This window comes from Hemitrygon akajei, chromosome 29, assembly GCF_048418815.1.
Source record: "Hemitrygon akajei chromosome 29, sHemAka1.3, whole genome shotgun sequence".
Lineage (NCBI taxonomy): Eukaryota > Metazoa > Chordata > Chondrichthyes > Myliobatiformes > Dasyatidae > Hemitrygon > Hemitrygon akajei.
In genome coordinates, this window is record NC_133152.1 from 20,023,635 (window position 1) to 20,048,914 (window position 25,280).

General features: G+C 39.4%; 1 protein-coding gene across 2 annotated transcripts in view; it reads left to right on the top strand.

Annotated features, from left to right (window-relative positions):
- The window catches only part of LOC140718271 (PR domain zinc finger protein 2-like), a 260,695-nt gene that overhangs the window by 228,170 nt on the left and 7,245 nt on the right, over positions 1 to 25,280 (top strand). For both annotated transcript variants that reach the window (XM_073031787.1, XM_073031786.1), the window contains exons 7-8: positions 15,223 to 15,276; positions 19,821 to 23,779. In XM_073031787.1, the coding sequence (XP_072887888.1) occupies positions 15,223 to 15,276; positions 19,821 to 23,779 (4,013 nt within the window). The remainder of the gene's footprint in view (positions 1 to 15,222; positions 15,277 to 19,820; positions 23,780 to 25,280) is intronic.

Genomic DNA, 25,280 nt, shown 5'->3' on the forward strand with positions numbered 1-25,280 from the left:
CATAGTTTGTCAAACTAGATTTTCAACATTCCAATAATCTAAAGTTATTCCTGCAACCTGTTCGAATAATAAAAGGAAGCTGCATAAACTGTCTGGTAAATTCTAAGTAAAAAGACAAAATGAGAGGTTTTTTGAAAAGTTGTGCATAAATTGTTTGATTTGTACTTTTCTTATACTGATTGTATGATGCTATATGCCTATAATGCTGCTCCAAGTTTTTCATTGCACCTCTATAAATATGTATTTGTGCATATGGCAATAAACTTGCCTTTGACAGTGAGTAAGAGTTCAGGTCAGTGACCTGAAACATTTAACTCTATTTCCTTCCCTACTAGGTGCTGCCTGACGTTTTCTGGGGGGTTTTTTACTTGCAAAAGTCTGCAGTATTTTGCTTTCCTATTGAAGTTTTTATGAGCATGTGAAAATATCTTGAAATTAAAATTGTGATTTTAATGTTTGTTTTGATTTCTCTAATGTTAAAGTTAAATCAAGAGTATTTTTCTTTATGTTCTGTATATTCCTTGAACTGTTGTCTCACAAGAGCAGTTGTCTGAAAAGGGGAACTTCTCACCATTGAGACTCCCGTGTCTTTGTGAGCAGTTTACTTTGAGTTCAATAGTGAGTCCTGTTACTTGACAATTATTGCTAAAGCAGTTTTTATGTAACAGCCAGAAACGGGCCACTGATGCAAAGCTTATTTGGTGAGATTGAAAGCATATTTTTCTATCACACGAGGTCTTGTTCTTCTTGAGTACATCAGAACAATCAGTTGCCATTTATCAAGTTACAAAATTACATATTGCCTCATATTCCAATCCTTCACATTTACAGGTGAATTGCATGGTTAGATAAGCATGTCGTATGATGCACTTGATCTCTTTTTAATTTAAATGAGCAGATTTATGAAAAGAGCTGATGGGATTACTTTTCCTACCACCTCCATCCTGCAGGTATTGAGTCCTCGTTAGGATACAGTTCCAAGTCACTGACAAGTGTCTGCAACTTAACTAATATGTGACATAAGGCACATATATATCAACACCACGGAGATGTCATCAGTGTAATCCTGTTTGATCCTGTTGGCACTGCATAGTTTCTGGCAGGACAGTATGAAGTAAAATATTGCCCATTTTTAATATGCAATATATACAATTTCACATGTAATCAAATTGCTTCAGAAGCTTATTTTTAAAATATACCTGCACCTCATGGTTAAGAAAGTGAGCGTGCTGTTAGGCCCAGCATACAGCTTTGGAGTTAACTTTTAAATTGTATCAGTGTTCAAATGTAATCCTCTGTTTGGCATCTATATTAAAAAAAAAAAATTCTGAATGTCTGAGAACTGCATACAGTTGGCCCTCCTTATCTGTGGGTTCCGCATGCACGAATTCAACCAGCCGCAGATTGGGAAAACCCGGGGGTTCTCTCTCCAGCACTTGTTGTTTGAGCGTGTACAGACTTTTTCTTGTCATTATTCCCTAAACAATACAGTATAACAACTATTTACAGTGTATTAGGTATTATAAGTAATCTAGAGATTATTTAAAGTATATGGGAGGATGTGCATGGGTTACCGCGGACCGGGAATCGAAAAAAAAAAAGGGGAAGTTCTCTAAGTCGGAACAGGTACATCTGGTATTAGTTAGCACCAGTTAGTCAAACGTTTGTTTTTAGTATATAGTATATATTTTACCTTTCTATGCATGTAAAACACTTAAGAAACGTATGTATTTCAATAATTAAACCACTGCGTTGCTTAGTAATAATTGTAGCTTTCATCGGGGCAGGGCCTTCACATGCTCCATTACTCTCACTTTATCTTTAAAATTATTCTGATCGTTGACCGACTATAGCCTAGTGCTTTTCCAATGACCGATGAATTTCACCTCTTTCCAATTGTTTTATTATTTCCACTTTATTTTCAATCGTGATCGTTTCCCGGAACACTGCGGGTGGCAGGTCACGAGCTCCGCTGGGTCCTAAAGTCCACCGATTTGAGTATCTGCGTTTTTTGGTATCCGCGGGGGGTCCCGGAACCAATCCCCCACAAATAAAGGAGGGCCGACTGTAGTTGCTAAAAAGGCAAAGCCAGTCAGTTTATCTAAAATAAAAATGGAAAATGATGGAAATACCCAATAAGTCAGATAGCATCTCTGATGGACACAGTGGAGACGCAAGTGATGGCAGACTCTGGAGCAAAAAAAAACAGCTGAAGAACTCAGTGGGTAAAGCAGTATCTGTGGAAGGAATGGATAGTAAACCTTGCATCAGAAATGATTGTAGAGGGATGATGGGAAGTACAGAGAAGGTGGCTGGTGATAGGTGGAACCAGATGAATATGGGTGACGTGCAGGTAAGGGAATGCGAGTGTTGAGAGCAAGGCTGTAGGGTGATGAATGGAAACTGGTAAGGTAGAGGTAGAATCAGGTAGGGCATTGGGCAAATAGAACTGGTGGGGGAGGATGGAGACAAAGGCTGTAGGTGATGGGCAGATCCAGATAAAGGAGTGATGATGGTCGGATGGAACTAGGAGAGGGAGGGATAGCTGTCTTCTGGTAAGATGGCAGCACATCGTATCGCAGCGGCTTCAATGGAGTCAACAAAGCTACTGTCGTTTTTAAATGTGTTTTTTTTAAGATCGCAATATCCTATTAGTCATTAAGAACTTAAGTACTGCAGGTCTACCCCATCAGCGAGTTGATCATTGACGAGAAACTGAAGGAGCTGCACTTGGTGCAGATCATGCTACTTTGGAGGAGTCGATGCACGAAGGAAGCATGCAGTCTAATTGCGAATAACCATCTTAGTGTAGCAATGTGGTACACACACGCAGTCAGTAAGTCGTTTCGAGACTAGTTTATTCAAACTTCGCGGTGCTGGCATTTAATCCCTAGTGCCTGCCCTCTCCGGGTGGAAATGACATCAGAGGTGCATTACCAAAGTCTCTCCCCGCGCGCTGGCTATTTGTGAGCCGGTTCGGCTGCGCAGAAAGTGGGTCGCCACATTAGTCGCTTTTCTTGTGATTGCTTTTGGACAGTGTTAATGTTGCTGTAAGTTCAATTCACTAATTTATTGGCAGACTGCAGGGGCAGAAGGCTGGGGAGCTGTGTGGCTTCTGTTCTATCAAGGACTAGGCCTCGAGCTACGGTGGTGCCTGTTGACAGATGCCAGGATGGTGGTGGGGGGGCGGTGTGACATGGCATCCAGGCTGGAATCAGTACTGCCCCCCACCCCACCCCCCCAATTTTGCTCAGCAAAAAGTGAGCTGTACTGAGGTCGTCTGCAGATTTCTGTGACTTTCATGGTATGCCCTTATGTTTTCTGCGCAGCTGTATTTTACTGATAACTTACATGTGCTTGCTACCTTGTATGTGCTATGTGTACTTTGTGTGATGGTTCGTAGTGTGCTTTGCACCTTGGCTCCAGAGTAACGCTGACTTGTTTGGCTGTATTCATGTATAGTTGAATGACAATTAACCAGTGGAGAAAAAATCCAACTGGATAGATGTGTGGATGATGATCAGTTGGAGTAAAGGTGAAGTCTCTACATAAGGAGGGGTTGCAGAGTATGGTAAGGGTAAACAAAAGGAGAGTTGGGTGCGTTGGTGAGAATGGGCTAGGAACAGAGGGTGTAAGTAACCTGAAATGGGTTAACATTTCATGTCAGTGATCTTTCATCAGAGCAAGTAAAAGGTCATTGAACTGATTAATTCCTGCATTTTCTATTTTCCTTTCAAATTTTGAGCACATTGCTTTTTTTGCTTTTGTTTATTTTATGGACTTTTAAAATGTTTAACCATCTAACAGTTAAGATTAGTGTACAAGATATTAAGAGGAATAGACAGAGTGGACAGCCGATGCCTCTTCCCCAGGGCACCACTGCTCAGTACAAGAGGACATGGCTTTAAGGTAAGGGGAGGGAAGTTCAAGGGGGATATTAGAGGAAGGTTTTTCCTCAGAGTGGTTGGTGCGTGGAATGCACTGCCTGAGTCAGTGGTGGAGGCAGATACACTAGTGAAGTTTAAGAGACTGTTAGACAGGTATATGGAGGAATTTAAGGTGGGGGGGGTTATATAGGAGGCAGGGTTTGAGGGTCTGCACAACATTGTGGGCCAAAGGGCCTGTAATGTGCTGTACTATTCTATGTTAATTGCTCATGTTGATTCTGAATTTGGGGGAATTTTCTGCTGAATGGGCAAATGGGTCAAGCAATTATATGTTCACCCATACAATGAAGTAAATTATTGCTTCACAGTTACAGCAAACCAACATTTGCTACCAAAATATTCATGAAAATATTAGAAAGGTGACAAAAATCTGATTTGAGAATTTAAAGATATTTGAAAAGTAACATAGTAGTTAGCGCGACACTATCACAGCTTGGGGCATCAGAGCTCAGAGTTCAATCTCTTTAATTGGTTTGTGGAACGTTGATATCACAGAGCTTCATTTATTGTTACCGTTCGCCTAGCATGAAAAGCTGGTGATAGTTTGCTTCTGAGTTTATCTCACCTGCTGCAGCATAGTAAAACGCAGGTATCATAAAGTGACTAGACAATCTATGGTGGTGAGCTAACTTAGTTTCTACACCAGCTGGCATGGCTGTTTTCTGGGTGTCATCCATACTTCCGGATTTGTGAATTTAATTTTACAATTCTCTGCATTTAGATGTAGCACATCTGGATTATTGATGTAGCACATTAACTATTATAACCACTGTTCATAGGGATTCCTGTCAAGTAAGAAAAGCTTAATAAAAAACATTAAATGTTGGCAGAACTCAGCAGGCCAGACAGCATCTATGGGAGGAGGTAGTGATGACGTTTCGGGCCGAAACCCTTCATCAGGAGTGAAGTAACATGGGATGGTCGAGGGGGGATAAGGAGTGGGGGGAGGGATAAAGTAGAGAGCTGGGAAGTGATAGGCTGGAGGGAAATGGGCTAGGGGGAAGGTGGAGAATTATGGGAAATAAAAGAGAAAGAAAGGTTGGGCTGGGGGGAGGTTATAGTGAGGGGGGAAAGAGAGAGAAAGAGAACCAGACTAAAATTATAGATAGGGATGGGGTAAGGGGGGGGGGGCAGAGGTATCAACGGAGGTCAGTGAGTTGAATGTTCATGCCGGCAGGTAGGAGGCTACCTAGGCGGGAGATAAGGTATTGCTCCATTGACCTGCGTGTGGCCTCATCTTGACTGTAGAGGAGGCCATAGACAGACGTGTCGGAGTGGGAGTGGTCTATGGAATTGAAGTGTGTGGCCACAGGGAGATCCCGCCACTGCTGGAGGACTGAGCGCCGATGTTCAGCGAAACTGTCTCCAGGCGGGTCTCCCCAGTGTAGCTTTGGAGATCACTTTAAAATCAATAGACATGAAGGTAGTATGTGTTTTAAGGTGTGCTAACTCTTATCTAGTTACCAAGTAGTTTCTTCCAAACTCTGCATTCTCGTGTCTATTGTTCACTGAAACTTGTGCATTTTAGTTTTCCATTGTTGGAAACCATTTTTAAAAATAATACTTTTAATAAGATTGTACTTCTTAACAAACTTGGGTGGTTTTCACACTCATTGGCAGAAAGCGGTATAGCAGCTAAATGAGCAGTTTATCACTTCTCATTTTTCATTAACTATTAGCACATTACCCATGTGATGTAATTGTTTTAATTATGTCACCTGTTAACTAATTCATTCCTATCAAAAGAATTTTTTTTATCTTTAGAGATAAGATCATCTCTAAAAGTGAGGGTTTTTTTGAGGCATCATCTTGACTTCATCTGTATTCCTTTGTCTACATCCCTTAGCATCATTTCACAGTTCTTTATTTAGTTTGCTTGGTTATTAAAATAAACTAAAATCTTAAGAGTTAAGATTATTTGTCTGTCTTGACTCCTGGAAGAATGCTAAGGATCAGAAATTAAATGGAGATCTGATACCACGCTCAGAAAGTAAATAGATAATTCTCAGTAATTTATAAGTACAAGTAAAATGTTGAAAATATGTTGAAATATTTCTGTTGCAGGTAGAGATTTGGGTAAACTGGATGAACAATTTGACGCAGACAAGGTGGCCAAAGGGCCTGATTCTGTGTTACAGTGCTCTGTACCTCTGTGATGTGAGAACTAATGCTGGTCAGCCTTAGCCAATGGCCCAAAGTGACCTACTGCTTGACATCTAATTAATAATCTTAATAAATCAAATGAGAGTGGACGAGAAAAAAATTGTAGTTTAATCAATTCTAACTGAAAATTATACTAGGGTACGGCTTTAAAATTACAACAGCATGACAAACTAACTGATAGCACTAACTTGTGGTCATTTGACTCAATTACACACGCAGCCATCCGTATGACCTAATAATCTCGTGGCAAATGACAGTCTATAACTTGTTTTATAACTTGGATGAAATTGGCCCAAGCACTTCAAATGTTGTCTATTAGGATTCAATCTAAAAATCAGAATTGTTCATAACTGTTAACTCAATTTGATATTTTAAAAATTACGTTTTAAGTGTAATTAATTTTCAAAGAAGTAAATTTCCACACATCGCTTGATACTTGCACTGTAGAAACTACCCTCTTGGCTGATTATTGAATAGAAATCTAGATGATGTTGGATAATGGCTTATATCTGTAATGTTATTCACACTAAGCTGCCATCACCTCTGCTTGCCCAGTGCTTCGAGAGCTTCCGCTAACTTAACTAAACTGCCACTCAACACAAACACAGAAATATTGTGAGTTCAGTACAATAATATTGCCTTTTAGAATTTGAGTGATAGCTTTGTGCTTATGACTCCTTATGGATGAAAATATTCATATAAATGTTCCCCAAATTAATTGCTCCACTTGACAGTACTTTTATCAGTTTTGTACATTATGCATTTCAGGTGGACATAATCTGATACATTAGAGACCTGAAGTTTTTTTTCTCTGCGCTCTTTCTAGCCAGGTTCTGTTGTGTTTGGGATGAGTCTAAAAAAATCTTGGAGAAATTTGTATTGTGTGACTGAGGTATTAACAGATTTAAAGTTCCAAATAGACTTTCTTTGTTCAGTCTCAGGCCAGAAATTGTCCGATTTTTAGCCATGGCTGCCAGTGTAATTATTTCTTTAAAAATTAATTACATTTAAAATGTAATTTTTAAAGTGTCAAATTGAGTAACAGTTATGAACAATTAAAATGCTGATTTGGGTTGACTTGTTATATTTCTGATGAGCAGCTATCTAGAATTATTTTAACTATCTTTTGAAATTATTGGTCTCTGGAGCAGACTTGTAAAATACTTTATCTCTATACGGCAGCTAACCCAAGATCATTCTTACAAGGCGCACGATGCCAAAACTGCCAGTGATGTAATGCAGCTAGTAGAAGCTGAGCCAATGTTTTATGGTATTCTTGTGTTTTTTTTGAAGGTTTTATTGTAGCCTGTACTCTAACAGCTTCAAACACTTCATTCCACAATGTAGTGCAGGCACAAAGTGATTCTTTGTGGAGTGTTTGCTATTCATTAGTCATTTTGAATATTTAAAATGAATTAAATGTGTGCTATGTTTTTGCAATTCTAATTGAAATAGAATGTTTTGCTCTTAATGTTTAGGATTCTATTTATTGATTATTGGCAGTAAATTTCTCTGGGTTTCTCCTACATTGTCTGCACAGATCTTGGCAACTCTCTGGAAGATCACCTGAGTTTTATTATCTTGCTGTCTTTTAGGTGGCTAAAAGCTTTGATGCACTAAGGATTATTCTTCATACTCAAGTTAAGACAATCAATGCCAGTTGCCTGCTCAGTGTAAAGTGGAACTCATCAAATTTTTGTCTTTACATTCATGCATGCTCACGCTGAAAATCTCTGCCTTGCTTTGGACTAGATAGCTTCTTGTTCAGCCTTTCGATACCAGGGCATGTCTGTAAATGAAACTGAAGGCTAGCACTAGAAGAGAAACAAATAGCATATGAGCTGGCTATAGCCAGTCAGGATGTTGGTGATGGGGGAATTACCAAGTCAGTCATGCTTTGAGACAGCTAGCAGCTACTAATTTTGAATTTATCAGATTGGTAGGTAACTAACCTCATATTTTAGGTGTGAAGATCCTGACTCTACACTACAGAAAGAAGTTGCTACGGTATCTGCTTTCCTGTGTTGATTAATAAAAATCTCTGTTTGCTCATAGTCCACTCCTATTTTCAACTCAAAAGGCTGTTAATGAATAATCTAAAACAGAAAATTCTGTAGTCATGCTGCCTGACTAGTTACGAGAAGAAAAGTATCAAGTTAACATTTCAAGTGGTTGTCTTAAAATGCTAACTTCACATTTCCTGTCTACAGTATTTTGCTTTTTATTTTAAATATTGCATTTCTTAACTGTCCAGTTCACATCAGCTAACTGAACACAAGCCTGCAAATACTTTATTCTGTTAAAGTGTATTTTCATTTACAGAAGCAATGTCTGTTTGAGAAAGGTGGGCATTAAAAAGGAAACTAATTTATTTGAGCAGCAGTCTGTTCATATTGACCACCTTACTGTTTCCTCAGTTGTGCAGCAGGAGATTGGTATGAATCCCCACAGTTAACTAGATCTTAACAAATGAAAAAGATTGCATGGAACCCCTCGACTCATACAGCATAATCTGTCCTCAGTCACTATCTGATATTATTAGCTTCAAATTGAAGGAAACCATATATTAGGTCTGCTTCCTAAAACTGGGAAGACTAATATATCACTTGTGAAGACGCACATTAGCTAGTTGGTGGTGTAGTGACATCAGCACTGGACTTTGAGACAAATGGTCCTGGGTTCAAATCCATCTGGCCCATTGCATGTTTTCCATCCATACTGGGTGGCAACAACCATGTTTTTAAAAAAAAAACACGCAACAACAACATACAAATGTTAAAGGAAATGGCAAAAATATTGTCCAATGAGTGAACGGGAACTTCAGCAAGAAGCACGCTGCAGTCCACATGGTAATAGCTGGGATCACACTTTGACAAGTGCCAAGGTTATATAAGCAAAAGTATAGGCATTTAAGGAAAACTAGATTTTATACATGGCTTCTATTTACTGCGAGAAATTAGGGTGTCTTTCTGAAGTATTCTTATTTATTAAATACATTTTTTTAAATTCTTTGTTTCCTTGCCAAAAATCAACTTGGAATCACTTTGTGGGGTTAAAAGTAATTGGTTTTTCACCAAATTGTAGAGACATCTTTCAACATCTCCATTGTCAATTTTGTCAGTAGTTTATTCATTTCCATTCGTTATTAAACCACCAAATGAGATAGTTAACCTTACTTTGGGAAGAGGGAGATGTATGCAAAACATCATCATGCCAACTACTGGTTTAGGATCAGTGCATTTCGCTCTCCCATTTTGCTGTCACTGCCGGTGTGGCCATTTGTACCACATTGTTGAACTGCATCCGTAGGTTAAATGGTTTTTTTAATATATACACTGTTTAGTCCCACCATCCCGTTTGTTTTTCCGCTATTTGATTTCTAGCAACAAAGAATGACTTTATAGATATATTTGTAATGCACTTGGATAGAAGTTCATCCAGTCCAAAGCACTAGGCATCTTTTAGCCCTGTTGGCACTTTATAGTGTTAAGTTCTACTGAACAGTTATTTTCAAAAAACATAACATTAAAAAAAATTCTGTATTTGTGTTGGCAATTTCATTTTGAATGTATTCTTGCAACACGTAGAAACTAGTCAAGGGAAGTTCCTGTTTTACTCAGTTAACAGAATAACAAAGAGAACCAGAGTATTTTTGTATATATTGTATTCTCGTTATTTTAATAATGTTAGTTAACTACATCATAGATATGTGTGGTAACTGCAAAGCTGAAGAGATTACCTTTTGTGGAATGACCTATCGACGAGAGAGACAAATATCTGTATTGAAAATGCAGCACAAATGTTAGATCATTTGCTACATTACCGCTTACCAGGAGAGTTTGTCTCTGTGTTCTTGGTTGCATTTTACATACTGCCAAAGGCAGATGTTAAGCAAGCACTCAATGTATTGAGTGTCGCAATTAGCAAACAAAAACTATCCACCCTGATGCCTTTTCAATATGTTGGGGCTTTCAATATGGCTTTTTGGAAGAAATTGCTGCCCAATTATCAACGTATTACCTGGAGTGCTAGTGTTCCATGCATAGACTGCATTTCAGGAAATCTGATCACTTAGCTGTCCTCCTACCTGCATGCAAGCAGAGGCTAAAGAGCAAGGTCCTAGCGATAAGGACAACAAAGAGGTGTCACGGGAGGCTGAGGAACAGCTTCCAGGATTGCTTTGAGTTGGTAGACTGGGCTGTGTTCAAGGACTCGTGAGAAGATCTGAACAAATACACCACAATTGTCGTGGACTTTATAAAAACAGTTGTATCCTAGTGTTTTCCCCCCACCCCTACCCACAAAATCATTGAGTCTGGATGAACCATCAGTAAATCAGTGGCATTCAGGTACGACGAGGCTTTCAGGTACGATTTCCAGAAAGCCACCTCATGTGCAAAGTGGCATTTCAAGACCAAACTTGAATCACTGAAGGATGCTTAACAGCTGTGCCAGGGCTTCAATACTATCATCTCCTACAAAGTGAAACCAAGGGATGTAGGTGACAACAAGGCTTCACTCCCAGATGAGCTCAATGCCTTTTATGCTTGCATTGACCATCAAACATGGAGGCACCTTCACAGACTTCCGCATGTCCTGATGACACTGTTATTTAGTCTCTGAGGCAGACATCACATCCTAAAAGAGGATGAACCCATGGAAAGCATCTGGCCTAGACGGTCTACCTAGCTAAATACTAAAGACCTGTGCAGATCAACTGGCTGGAGTGTTCACTCATAACTTTTAAGCTCTTGCTTTGGCAGTACACACCTGCTTCAAGCAGTGCCAAGAAGAATGAGGTAATCTGCCTCAGTGACTATCATCCAGTATTACTTGCATTCACTGTGATGAAGTGCTTTGAGAGATTAGTGATGAAACATATCAACTCCTGTCTGTGAAGTGAGTTAGATCTGCTCCAGTTTGTCTAGCGTCACAACAGGTCACAGCAGATGCATTTTCACTCAATTGTGAACATCTGGATGGCGAAGATGCATCTGACAGGATGCTCTTCAAGTTCTACAGCTTAGCATTTAATACAATCATCTCCTCAAAACCAGTCAATAAGCTTAGTCTCAATATATCCTTGTGCAATTGGATCCATGATTTCTTCACTTGCAGACCCCAGTCATTTCAGATTAACAACACCTCCACCACAATCTCCATTATTACAGGTGCACCACAAGGCTGTGTGCTTAGCCCCCTGTTCTAATGGCTTTATATTTATGACCATGAAGTTCAGCACACCTCCGATGCTATATTTAAATTTGCCAGTGACACCACTGTCATTGGCTGAATCAAAGGTGGTGACGAATCAACATATAGGAGGGAGATTGAAAATCTGGCTGAGTGGTGCCACAACAACTTCACAATGTCAGCAAGGCCAAGGATATGATTATTAACTCCAGGAAGAGGAAACCAGAGATTCATAAGCCAGTCCTCATCAGGGGACTAAGGTAGAGAGGGTCAGCAACTTTTAAATTCCTCAGTATTATCATTTCAGAGGATCTGTCCTGGCTCCAGCACATAAGTGCTATTACGAAGAAAACACAGCACACCTCGACTGACTTGGGCATTTGCAAAGATTTGGCAGGTCATCTAAAACTTGGACAAACTTCTATAGATGTGCGGTGAGAGTATATTGACTGGTTGCAACATTGTCTGATATGGAAACACCAATGTCCTTGCATGGAAAAACCTACAGAAAGTAGTGGATGCAGCCCAGTCCATCATGGGTAAAGCCCTCCCAACTATTGAGCACATATGCACAGCACTGTGACAGGAAAACAGCATCCATCATCAAGGACCACCAGCAAATAGGCCATGCTCTCTTCTTGCTGCTGGCATCAGTAAGAAGGTACAGTACAGGAGCCTCAAGACTCACACCACCAGGTTCAGGACAGTTATTACATCTCAACCATCAGACTCTCGAGCCAGAGGGGATAATTTCACTGAACTTCACTCGCCCCATCACTGAACTGTTGCCATAACCTATGGAATCATTTTCAAGGACTCTTCATTTCAGGTTCTCTATATATATTGCTTATTAATTATTATTATTTCTCTTTTGCTCTTTTTGTATTTGTACAGGTTTTTTTGCACGTTGGTTGTTATCCGTCCTGATTAGTGTGGTCTTCCATTAATTCTATTGTATTTCTTGTATTTACTGCGATTGCCCGCAAGAAAACGAATTTCAGGGCTGTGCATGGTGACATTTGTACTGTGATAGTAAATTTACTTTAAACTCTGAACTGTTATCTCCTGGTAAATTAATACTACTTCACTTTACCAGTTTTCACAATTAATGTTTCTTGTGTGATGTATTGAATACGTAACTCTATTCAATCATAACCACTGTTTTAGTCTTGTACTTGCAGCAACATTCCGTGCTTGGAGAACTGAAATATGTAGCTGCAATTCTGAATGTTTTTCCACAAAACTTACACTTTCATCAATATAGTGCCTTTAATGAATAAAAGAAAATTATAAATCCCTTCATAGAGCTGCTGTCCCACAAAATTGGACACTGAAGTCATATAGCGAAGAAAATGAAAACTTCCTTTTATTTCCAACCTGCTTTTTGTGGAGGACCGAAATTTCTTCACAAACTGCTCTATGGTAAGGTGGCAGTTTTTGTACAACAGACTTTTATAAATATTGGCAATGTAATGCAGGTTTGAAATAAATAAAAACAGAAAATGCTGAGCAGTTGATCAAGTATCTGTGGAAGGAGAAACAGCGTTTGCATTCAAAGACAAATGATTAACAATTTCTCTTTTTACACACGCTGCCTGACCTGCATCTTCTGTTATTATTTTATAAACTCTAAATATTCTGATCAAAATAGACCAAAATATCATGAACAATCTCTGGATAAATCCATAGGATGCTTTATGTCAGTCTGCATTTTACATTGACGCAAAAGAAGCAGTGCTATCATTCAACATTCCCATTACAGTTTACCATCTGCTGAGAAGTCTTATGCTGTTTGGTGTCAAAGTAGGGTTTATGACTATTTCAAGTATTAACAATTAGATAAAATTTGAATATTATTTTATTGTGTTCTAGTTTACTGTGCTGAGATGAACATTTCAATTAGATTTTCTTTAAAAAATCAGTGCAGTTATAGTGAGAAATGGGTAGCAAATTTAAGATAGGTTCAAACTGTAAGATGCACTTTTCATAAACTGAATTCTTTGTGTTTTTCCCTGCATGCTTTCACAAAGAGACAGCTGTTGATAAAAGGCACATTTTGGAGCAACTTCTGTAGGTGCTCGCTTGAGAAAAAGCAATTTGTGTAAATCCACGCATGTGGTGATGAACATATAAAAGAGATGGAGAAGGAATTGTACATATTGGTAAAATGAATAGTCTTTTTTATTATCAGTTAGAATCTGTCTTTTAAATCCATGTTCCAATTTATGTGACTCGAGAATTGGTAATTTTCTTTTTGTTGTGCATATTCATTTCATTGGTTATTGGTCACAATTTGATTTTGATATTTAGTTTCCACAAGTGAAAGCCTAATTTCAAAATCAGGTACAAAATAGTTGTAGCAATGTTTTAATAAATCTTGAAGAGTAGCATAGTCGATAGTTTCTTTGCTATTTAAAGGTAAAGGTGTTGCATGTTGTATTGGATTTAATGTCCTTAAGCACTTACTGTTGTGCCAAGTAAGCCAATCTCAGTATAGTATTCCCAGCTGCAAAGGGAGAATGAGGGTCGTGGTCTCAAACCAAATACCCTGTGATATTTCCACCTCTGGTTCAAATTTGAAATAATATCAACTGGATGAGGTATCTTAAGGCTGCTGGCTCTGAAGTAGAATGGCAACGAGAAGGTATCGGTGAGTGAAACAAGGAAAACTGTGCAGAAGTGAGTTAAGGAGAAGAAAATACAGTTGTTTTGGTAAAGTTGAAATTGGCTGATCACAATTATGACATGTCTTATAAATGCTTTTGCATTAAAAACCTTTTGATTCCGATTTTCACGAGTGGCTCATATTGATTTGACTTGTTTTGAATTGAATTTACTTTATTACTTGCATCCTTCTCATACATGAGGAGTAAAAATTTTTACGTTACATCTCCATCTAAATGTGCAATTTACAGTAATTTGTAATAAAAAGTATGTACAACAGGACAGTCAATATAGAAATACAATTGTAACCCCATGAATTAATTAGTCTGGCCTGGTGGAAGAAGCTGCCCCGGTGCCTATTTGCCCTGGCTTTTTCCTGGATGGTAGCAGCTGGAACAGTTTGTGGTTGGGATGACTCGGGTCCCCAATGATCCTTCGGGCCCTTTTTACGAACCTGTCTCTGTAAATGTCCTGAATAGTGGGAAGTTCGCATCTACAGATGCACTGAGCTGTCCACACCATTCTCAGCAGAGTCCTGCGATTTGGGGACGTACAGTTCCTATACCAAGCAGTGACGCAGCCAGTCAGGATGCTCTGTAATGTTATAGAATTTAGATTAAGAATGGTGGCATTAATAAAAGGTAGGTATACTTAAAGTACGGACAGCAGACTCTCAATGCTTTATCTGATACTGCCTTCAAAGTATTAATGCTCAGTTTCTATAAATTGTTATGTTGGCAGGCACTTAATGTTAATCCCTATCATCCCAGTGCTATTGAATCATTATATAAACTTGCGTAATGAGTTTGCAATACAGTTCCTATAACATAAATGGCTTCTAAAGCTTTTAGTCAGATTGATAACTTGTTCTGAACACCAATTTCATTTGTTCAACGTGGTGGATTTTTTAGTCTTTTTTTGCCTTGGGTTTCTCTGGCAGCAAGTTGCAGGAATTGGAAAAACAAGGGGACTCTGTGAAATACAAGTGAAAGTAATGCAGTTCACATACCATAGGCCACTTGCAGGAAGATAGACTACTCTTTTTGACTGATAAGGATCTTGTATGCAGAGCAGTTCCCTTTGGTTCAGTTCAAAATAAGGAAATCCAAGGCTAGGTCAAGATAGCAACATTTGTTTTTCCCTCTAGAAACAACTGCACCATTGTTCACAGATAATTCTAAATTAGAATGTTGATGCGGAAAAATGGATGAAAAGAATGTTGATTTATTTCTTAATTTTTATAATTTACTTTCAGGAAGGAAGAAATCTCGGCGGCAGAAATTAGGAACTGAGGAAGGACTTGTGCAAGGTAAATACCAAGCTGCTGTTGATTTCGTTGCATCATTAGAGAGAGTATTGAGTGAATGAAATGTATCTTTAATTTTCTATCATCTTCCCCTTTCCCATTCTTCCTACTTGAACCTGCTGCACAAGTACCAATGCTACATGGTATTGTGCCCACGTGGCCATTCGTCATTCGTGTAAAGTAGTTTGTGTACATCTGACCACGATGCAGGTCACAACTAGCATGATCTGGACTTTGCCTTTGTGCATATTTACTGGAATGTGGTAAATGAGAAGAATATTAATGGGCTTAGGAATTGGGCAAGGTAAAACGGGCGGAGATTTTGCACATAAAACTTATGTATTATGGGCAGAAGATTTATGAGAGTTAATAGAGCTAAATGGTGCAGTTTTAATGGGAACAGAGCTTTGGAATGTATATTCACAGATCTTAATCGGAAGGTAAGTTGGAGAAGAATGTTTAAAAAAAAAACATTGAATGCATTGGCTTTATTAATGGAGGTGTAGAGTTAAAGTCAGAAAATTTCTCATAGCCCTCTATTAAGTACTAGTAAACTGTCAGCTGGAATATTGTTTTCAATTCTGGGCTCCAAAGTTTTGGAAGTATATTGAAGCCATTGTCTCTGAGAAAATCCAGAAAGCATTTAACTAGAAAACATTGGGTAAGGTATTCATTTGTGAGGAGAGATTGGTGAAGCTGGACGTTGTTTCTTCGAAAAGATTAAAAGGAGGAACGACGCCTTGTATTCCGTCTGGGTAGCCTCCAACCTGATGGCATGAATATCATTTTCTCCTTCTGGTATTAAAAAAAACCCCTCCCCCTTCTATTTCTCACCTGCCTATCACTTCCCCTTGGTTCCCATCCTCCTTCCCCTTCTCCTATGGTCCACTCTCCTCTCCTATCAGATCCCTCCTCCACCCACCCGGCTTCTCCTTTCACCTTCAAGTTATCCTCCTTCCCTTCCCCCTACCTCTTCATTCTGGTGTCTTCCCCCTTCCTTTACAATTCTGAATAAGGGCCTTGGCTTGAAAAGTAATTATTCTTTCCTGTGGATGCTGCCTGACCTGCTGAGTTCTTCCAGCATTTTGTGTGTGTTGCATAAGATTGAAAGGAAATTTGATACAGGTTTTCAGAAACTTGAATAGTAAACTAAATATTGTTCAGTAGCAGTATAGTTGGTAACTAGAGGGTGGCAGAATTTTGATTGATGAAAGAACAAGTGGTACTAAAATCTTTAGTCTTTAGTTCAGTATTTTTATGATATAGGCTGAACTAACTGAAAGTAAGATTGAAAGAGATCCATGGATAAGATTCAAAACTATACACAAAGGGAGGAAAAAATGAAAGCTACAAAGGAAGAACACATTAGCTATTTTTAATCTATCTTCAGTTAGCACAAGAATGATAGAACAAATGTCTTCCTGTTCTGACTACGATGATTCTGTGGGCCTGTGGCTAATTAACACCCAGGGAGGATTTTTCTTCATCTTCCACATGAGGAATACATTTGATTTCAGCAATATGTGGGTCTGGTAACTGTGGGCAAACAGATACCAATGGCAGTTCAATGCAGAAAAGTATGAAATATGTTTTGAGAAAAACATCACACTTCAATCTCTTCAGAGCGAAGGAACAAGAGTTTTTTTTAAAAAATGAATGATTTTAAGAGCAGGGTGCAGACCAAAGGTCTGTTTTGTGTTTGATTTATCATTAACACGATAGTTGGAGTACTGTATGCAGTTTAAGGCATCACATTTCAGGAACACAATTGGAGTTGCAAGATACAACAAAGATTAATTAATCTGTAGGGTGGGAAAGATTCAGTAGAGGTGCCCAGTGTTATAGAAGTAATTAAGAAAGTAAATTGTGAAAATAATCTCCATTCTTTGATAAATTGAAAACAGTATGAAAAGGAGTTGGAGGAGAATATGTTAATGAGTTCTTAGAATACCAAATCCTTTCCTGCTGGCCTGCAAGGAAACTGCTACAAAATAGTTTAAGCATTAAATAGCTAAGTGTTTATAAAGAATGCATGGAGGAAAAGGAGGGGTTTGAAAATAGAATAGGCAACTTCATTGCCATGCACAAAGCTGATCTGGAACAATTACAACATACAAGTCCTAACATGCTTTAAAGTGTTTTTTTTGTGTGTGTAGTATTGCTTTTAAAATAGAAGCATCAAAATGACCTTTGCCTCTAGTTAAGATTGCTAACTAATCTGGATTGGTTATTGGTTCACTTATTGGTTCAAATGGTCAAAGGTAAATTTAGATGAATCCCTTTTCAGTTGTATGTATCTACAAAGTGCATTTGTTGTACAATAACTGGGTGCCCAATTGTTACATTTGTGACTTCCTTTACCGTCTTAGTGTTGTACTTGTTGGAAAATGCAGAGAACTGAGTAATGCCAGCTGTAACAGCTTTTGAGACTGCGTTTCTGCAATCAGTTACTGTTCAAGGAAATGACATTACAGTGGTACCAGATGAGAACAAGAAGTGCCTTAGTGTTCATTATTTTCCACCCAGTTTTAATTGGCAAACATTACACAATAGTAAACTTTTTTTTTGTCCTCCACTTCTCTTTTCTGAAGCATTTGGTTTTAACTAGTTGATAGATCGGTTTGTTGGAAACTAATTCCTATCTGGGGCTTCCTTTCATAGATGTCAATGTATAGGCTTCGACAGCCTGTTCTTACAATTTAAAAGTGTATTGCAGTTTTATGATTAGAAGAGTTGATATTATTGAGCACATTATTTCTTCACATTTTTGAACAATTTCTTTATAATGTCCTAATAATTATTTTGCTGTTGTAGTTACTTCCACATTACAATCTGAAACAGCTAGTTATCTTCCAGTGTTAGAAAAGGAGCCCTGGGCTTGAAATGCTGCATGATCAATTATAGAATCTATTCAGCTAATTCAAACAGAAAATTTCATGGTACATATTTTAAATACATATTATTTCTTCACATTGGATCTTTGGATCTATCCAAAGATGATTGATGATTGGTGATTAGATTTCCAACTCAAAGGTTTGGAATCATGGTTACTTGCAAAATTGATTGAGCCATGTTGTTTAACTTGTATGCATTTGTTTTCCGAGGTTGCACAACCAGTATTATCACTAGATGCAATTTAGTATATTAATAACGCATTGTGGGAAGGGAACCTGCTTCTCAACAATTTAATGTCATTCCGAGATGTTTCAACTTATATCAGATTGTTTCAGCTGTTGCCCTAATCAGAGACATACCTAAAACCACCCATCAAATAAACTTTGGAATGACAGAAAATATTCCTTGATTATAATTGCAGGTAAATCAGGTAACCACATTAATTTACAATTTACTGAAATCTAGATGATATATTTCACATTTATGTTTATGCTTCCCTGTTTCCCATATATATTTTTATTTCTCTCTTGGAACTTCTCTAAATGCCCACAAAATGGCTACACAATTTCAAAGGTAACTTAACTGCAAACTTCTGGCACTTCACACAAAGAAGTACACTGTACATTCCATCACTTCTCACTGTAAAGTCAACAGGCAAAATGAAGCCTGAAGCCAGCACTGGTAGCTGGTATTAAATGTATAGAACTGCATATCTAGAGTTAATGGTCATTCTAACTAACGGTGCTACTTCAAAGAATGTTTGGTTCACCAGGTTAAATGCGTTTGAATTTAGTAATCTTCAGCACCAGATTTTATCTGCTCAATCTTATTCTATGGGTTACTGCAAAATCATTTGGAGGTGGAAGAAAGCTAAATCTAGAAATGGAAGAGCCAAGTTTTATGCACTTCATCTTTGAGTCTCGATCCTTGAACATCTGAAATTTACAATATACAGGTGTTGATTTTGGAAAGGAACGTTGTGCCTTAAGCTATTGTGCATGTGCTACCTAATTCTTTTGCCAGGTATATGTATTGGTTGGATTATCCAGTTTACCTATGAAATATACATAATTGGGTGCAAGCAAAATTAGACTGAAGGAAGGGTTTTTATTTTTTTTATTTGAATTACAGTGCGGAGTTGGCCCTTTCAGCCCTACAAGCCACGCCATCAGCAACCCCTGTTTAACCCTAGCCTAATCATGGGGTAGTTTATAGTGGTCAGTTAACCAGTCAACCAATATGACTTTGGACTGTGGGAAGAAACAGGAGCACCTGGGCAAAACCCACCATGGGGAGAACGTACAAACTCCTTACAGAGAGCACCGGGAGTTGGGGTTGCTGGTACTGTAAAGCGCTGTGCTAACGGCTACACTACCCTGTCGCCATATGTTGTTGTTATTCTAGCTTTAACAATATTAATTATGTTTGTTCCACGTGTAGTGTCTAGTTTCCACTCAAACTTGCTATAATATTAAAGTTGGGTATCTAATCTAAGCTACTATTTGTCCTTAAATACTTTGGTTTATTGGAAAGATTGGCTTTCATTAATTTTGCTAAATCTGTAATATAAATATTTGTGCAAGAGGGGAAATTGATAGTGCAAGAATGCCTGTATTAAAGTTGCTTTATAGTAATTGTGTTCTTTCAATCAGGTTATCAGAAGCATGAAACTTGTGTCTCACGAACCAATTCATCAGAGCAGAGAATATTAGTTCATAGAATCGTTACTCAGAAGGTTATGGCTCAGCCAAAGGACTTACAGATGTCTCTGGAGACAGAAATGACATCTGAAGAAAATTCTATTGAAAATCTTGCAAAAAAGAAAATTCCTATTAAATCTCTGAAGCAGAAACCAAAAGGAGATCAGAATGGAATGCAAGACATTGAAGAAACACACATGTTTCCCTGCAAAAATTGTGAGCGCAGATTTACCACAAAGCAAGGTCTGGAACGTCACCAGCACATCCACGTATCAACAGAAGGTTTCACGTTCAAGTGCCGGTATTGTGGTAAAGCCTTTGGCACCCACATCAATATGAGACGCCATGAGCGACGTCATGAAGCTGGGCCCAAGAAAAAGCCTATGTTAAAAGTGAACATATCAGGACAACACCAGAAGAGTGATTTTGATTTTGATAAAACAGCAGTCGACATCTGTCCTGATCCTTCAAGTAGACTAGAAAGCCCAACAGCTCTGAAAACGGATTCTGAGACTTTAGCCCCAAATCTGGACAATTCTGCCTTAAAGAGTTCTGAACCAAAAATCCAACATCCTTGCAAACTGTGCAAAAAGACTTTTGGCTCTTACACAAACCTGCGGCGGCACCAGCGCCGTATCCATGAGCGTCACCTCTTGGCTAAGGGCATTAAGATGAGACGGAAGGGTTCCGCAGAAGATCACGATCTAACCTCTGAGCAAGCCAGGGCTGCTGGTGGGCTTCATGTTACTAGCACAGAAACTGAAGACGATGATGAAGATGAGGAGGAGGACGAAGAGACTGATGAATGTCAGGCATACATCATGGATGTTTCCAGTAACATCTCTGAAAACTTGAACTACTATATTGATGGGAAAATTGAATCAAACAGTAGTACCAGCAACTGTGAGGTGATTGAGGTTGACACTGCTTGCACGAATCCTTTTGGACTACCTTCTGTGCTGTATCCTGTGACAGATGAATCACCACAGAATCTTAAGACCATGACACAAGTTTCAGTATCCCAATCTCTTCTGAATGAACTGAAAGACAGTGATTTGAAATGTCCCAAAAGAAGGCGGACCACCAGCCCTCCACCATTTCCAAAGGCAAAAACTGAAGTTAGTGTCGAAACCACATCACCAGTTGTTTCACCATTTTGCAGTCAGTCTCTGACTGGTCAGACCAGCAGTTTGAGTGGACATCAGGAGAAATGTAGCTTATCTTCCAAGCTCAAGCAACTCCTTCAGATACAAGAAAATAATTCACCCAGGTCAACTTTGTTTCCAGATGCCTCAATTGGTCCATCAACCTCAACAGCAGCACCAATGGGATTTGGTCGATTCAAGAGGAGAACAAGTTCACCACCAAATTCACCGCAGCATAGTCCGGTACTAAGCAGCACAGGAAAGGACTCTGATTTTATACGTATATGGAATGAAAATGTACCTGGTTTGAAAGCAGCAAAAATCGAAAGCCAGAGTAGTTCTCCTGCCTGGAGTCTCTCCAGCCGAGATGAAAACCTCAGTCCAATGAGTCTTGAAATGTGTAAAATAACAGCTTCTAAGGAATATGCACCAAATCGGCCTGTGACTAATCTCTGTACCCACCAGCCTCTGGATCTGTCCAGTGGTTTTAAATTGCAGTCTGATATAAAAACAGAAGTGGAAGGGCCTGGAATAACCATCTTAGATTTGAGTTTGAATAAGAAGTTGTGCAGTGAGAATGAAGTCAAAGAGGAAATGGGAGTTGCTGGTGCTCAAGTTTCATGTAGCAGTAAAAAGAAGAAACCTACAACTTCTGTATTAGAGAAAGTACTTATGAATGAGTATAATGGCACAATGAAACAAGACTCTGAGGACAGTCCTCAGCCATGTCTAGAGGTAGAGGCACCACCTAATCCTGTCTCAACCCCACCTTTGGCTACAACCCCAACTCCAGTAACAACCCCTGCTCCTTCTCCCCCTCCTCCAGTCCTCTCTGTCCCTTCGCCCCTACCGGAGTCTGTGACCCAAGTCCTGCAGTCGATAACTCCAGCTTTGTCACCAGTCAGCATAAACATTAAAGAAGAAGTTAAAGATGAAGGCTATCCAGATACAGACAGCGAACGTGAATTGAACAATAACCACCCACCCACCATTGAACCAGAGTCCCCCCAAGAAACGCTCATTAAAAACTGCGCTGAAGAGCAGGAGAGTACAGAAAACTCTCAGCCCGCAGAACAAGAGGAAAAACCTGAGCCAGCTTTCACTAAAAGTTTCCAGTGCAATGTCTGTGAAGCTCCTTTCCTTTCCATCAAGGATCTTGCCCAGCATTTGTTGGTTCATGCTGAAGAATGGCCTTTCAAATGTGAGTTTTGTGTGCAGCTCTTCAAAGAGTCAACTGCATTGTCTGAGCACCGGTCTTCTTTGCACGGGGTGGGCAAGATCTTTGTGTGCTCTGTTTGCAAGAAGGAGTTTGCATTCCTTTGCAATTTACAGCACCATCAAAGTGATCTACATCCTGGCCAGCAGTGCTCACACATAGAATTAGAAAATGGAATACTGAGACCCCAGAACTTCACAGACCCAGGCAAGGCCACCAGCTGTCTTAGCCAGTCAATTGGAGAAAGTTCCACACCACCATCACCACCAGCACCAGCACCGCAAGAGGGAGCAGAGGATGATGATGATTCTAGTGACTTAACAGAGGAGCTGTACACTACAATAAAGGTGATGGCATCTGGGATAAAACCCAAGGGCCCTGATGTCCGTATGGGTCTCAATCAACGTTACCCTAGCTTCAAGCCCCCTCCATTTCAATATCATAACCGCAATTACGCCAGTGCGGTGTCATCAGCTGTAAATTTTACCACACACAACATCCCTCAAACTTTTAGTACAGCCATTCACTGCACAAAATGTGGCAAAAGCTTTGACAACATGCCTGCACTTCACAAGCACATCCTGGCCTGCGCATCTGCCAGTGACAAGAAACGATACACCCCCAAAAAAAACGCAATCCCGCTGAAAAGGAAGGTCTGGAAGAAAAACGGGGCAATCGCTGCAGAACCAGTCAAGCAGAACACCATCCGAAGGATGGGCCAGCCAAAAAGGCTTAACTTTGAAATCGAGACAAAGCCAAAAATGACCATGAGTAAGATCAAAATGAATGAACTGAAAAATCGGAAGAACAAATTGGTGCAAAAGGCAATCTCGCAGAAGAACCGTTCATCTGCAAAGGAGAAAGCCATGTTAAAAAGCAGGAGCTCAGAAAGCCATAATTGCCCTTATTGTGAGAAAGAATTCACTTACTTAGGAAGTCTGAACAAACATGTAACATATAGTTGTCCGAAGAAACCAGCATCCCCTCCTGCCAAAGGGTCAAGCTCTCACTCCCCAGCCAGCAGTGATAAGGGAGGTGGCCAGCGCAGGAGGACCGCAGATACTGAAATCAAGTTACAGAGTACTCCAGTTCTCTTGGGAAAAAGGAGAGGAAGGATGTTGGGACCTTTACAAACTGAGTCTGTTTCTTCAGCCTCAAAGTTACAGCAGCGTATGAAACCCATGCCTTCAGTAAAATCAAAGAAGCCCAACACATCTCCGATTGCTTCCAGGACTGCAAGTCCAGTAAGGTCAGCTAAAATCTCACCAGCAGAGGGAAAGAGGTTAAAGTCAGATCCCAGGCAGCGATCTTCTACCACCTCTACTATGACTTCGCCACGGCTGTACCTCCGAATGAAGAATAAGAAAGTTGTTTGGCAGAGGAAGACAAATGTGGTCAAACAAAAAAGATCTGAGAGATACATGGGAAAGACCAAGGAAACACGAACAGGCGCTGTTACACGAAGCGGGGCTCCAACAGTTACTGATAGCAATGACAGTGAGATGGAAGATGATCAGGAAAACCAGGGATCATCATCATCAGGTGTCCAGGTAAATTGCTGGCATTTTGTTAAAATACCAAATTGCATCCCCATAGTTTCCTTACCAATTCCAGTTTGATCAGTTCCTCATCATCCTCTTGAAGCAGGATTTGTGCAGGATATGCACGAGTGATTGACTCCTTTTATGACCACCTTGGTACATCTGCTCTTTACATTTAGTTTGCAATAGGGGCCTTCATCATCTCCTCATCATTTTATTGTAAGTTGATGGATGGGGACTTGTTATAAAAATCCTTCTGAAGAGGATATTTTTCTGTTGAGAGTTTAGAAAGAGATGGTGGCTGGGGGAGTAGGGAGAGGCAGGAGTCAAACAGCGTAGCTAATTTTGGCTAAGTTGAAGAAATTTTTGTAAGAATAACTGAAGAATTCCAATAATAGGTACAAATCTTCCTATTTTGAATTATATCAGAACATGGAGATAAACTTAAATTTGACCTAAGTAAACTAATAATGGTTTTAAATACATGGCAAACCCCATGTCCACTTACTGTGGGTGATGCAACCTAAATTTAATTGAAATGTTACGTTACTTTAAATATGGACTGAATTATTACTCACTTTTAGGAATGAAATAATGTTTCGTCAGATCTATGATCTTCAAAATCCATAAGCAGATGCACACCAAAAACAATTTCCCATTTGCTATGAATATTATTTAAAACAGTGTACTGAAATACACGTTGAATTTTAGTGATGTTTATTAAATGTGGACATGAAAAAATGTTTGGAATTAAGGCTTTTTAGAAAAACTCTACAACACAGAAACTGGCGCTTCAGCCAACAATATTGTACCAACCTAATTAAGCTACTAATTAGATGCCAAAATAAACTGATCCCTTTGGTCTACACAATGTCTATAACCCTGTATTCTCTGCACATTCAGGTGCTTAAAAGCATCTTAAATACCTCTCTTTTTATTTGTCCTCATCACCACCCCGGGAAGCATTTCCAGGCACCCAACAATCTGGGTTTTAAAAAAAATCTTGTCATGACTTCAGCACTCCGCTTTCCTCTGCAACGTCATGACACCAATAACTTTCAGTTCCCTAGCCCTGACTACCTTTTCTTCACCATGGACATTCCATGGACATTCAGTCCCTATACACTTCTGCCCTTTTCAAGAAGGCCTCAAAACTCGCTGCTGCTTTCTTGACAAAAGAACCAACCAATTCCCCTCCTCCATCTTGCAGAACTGGTCCTCACCCTGAACAAGTTTTCTTTAGGCTCCTCCCACTTTCTCCAAACTTGAGAGGTAGCCATGGACATTCACCCTGCCCTCAAATTTACCTGGTCCATTTCCGACACCTCCCTCCCCTTTCTTGATCTCTCTGTCTCTATCTCTGGAGACGGCTTATCTACTGATATCTACTATAAGCCTACAGACTCTCACAGCTACCTGGACTATTCCTCTTCCCACCCTGTCTCTTGCAAAAATGCTATCCCCTTCTCACAATTCCTCCATCTCCGCCGCATCTGCTCTCAGGATGAGG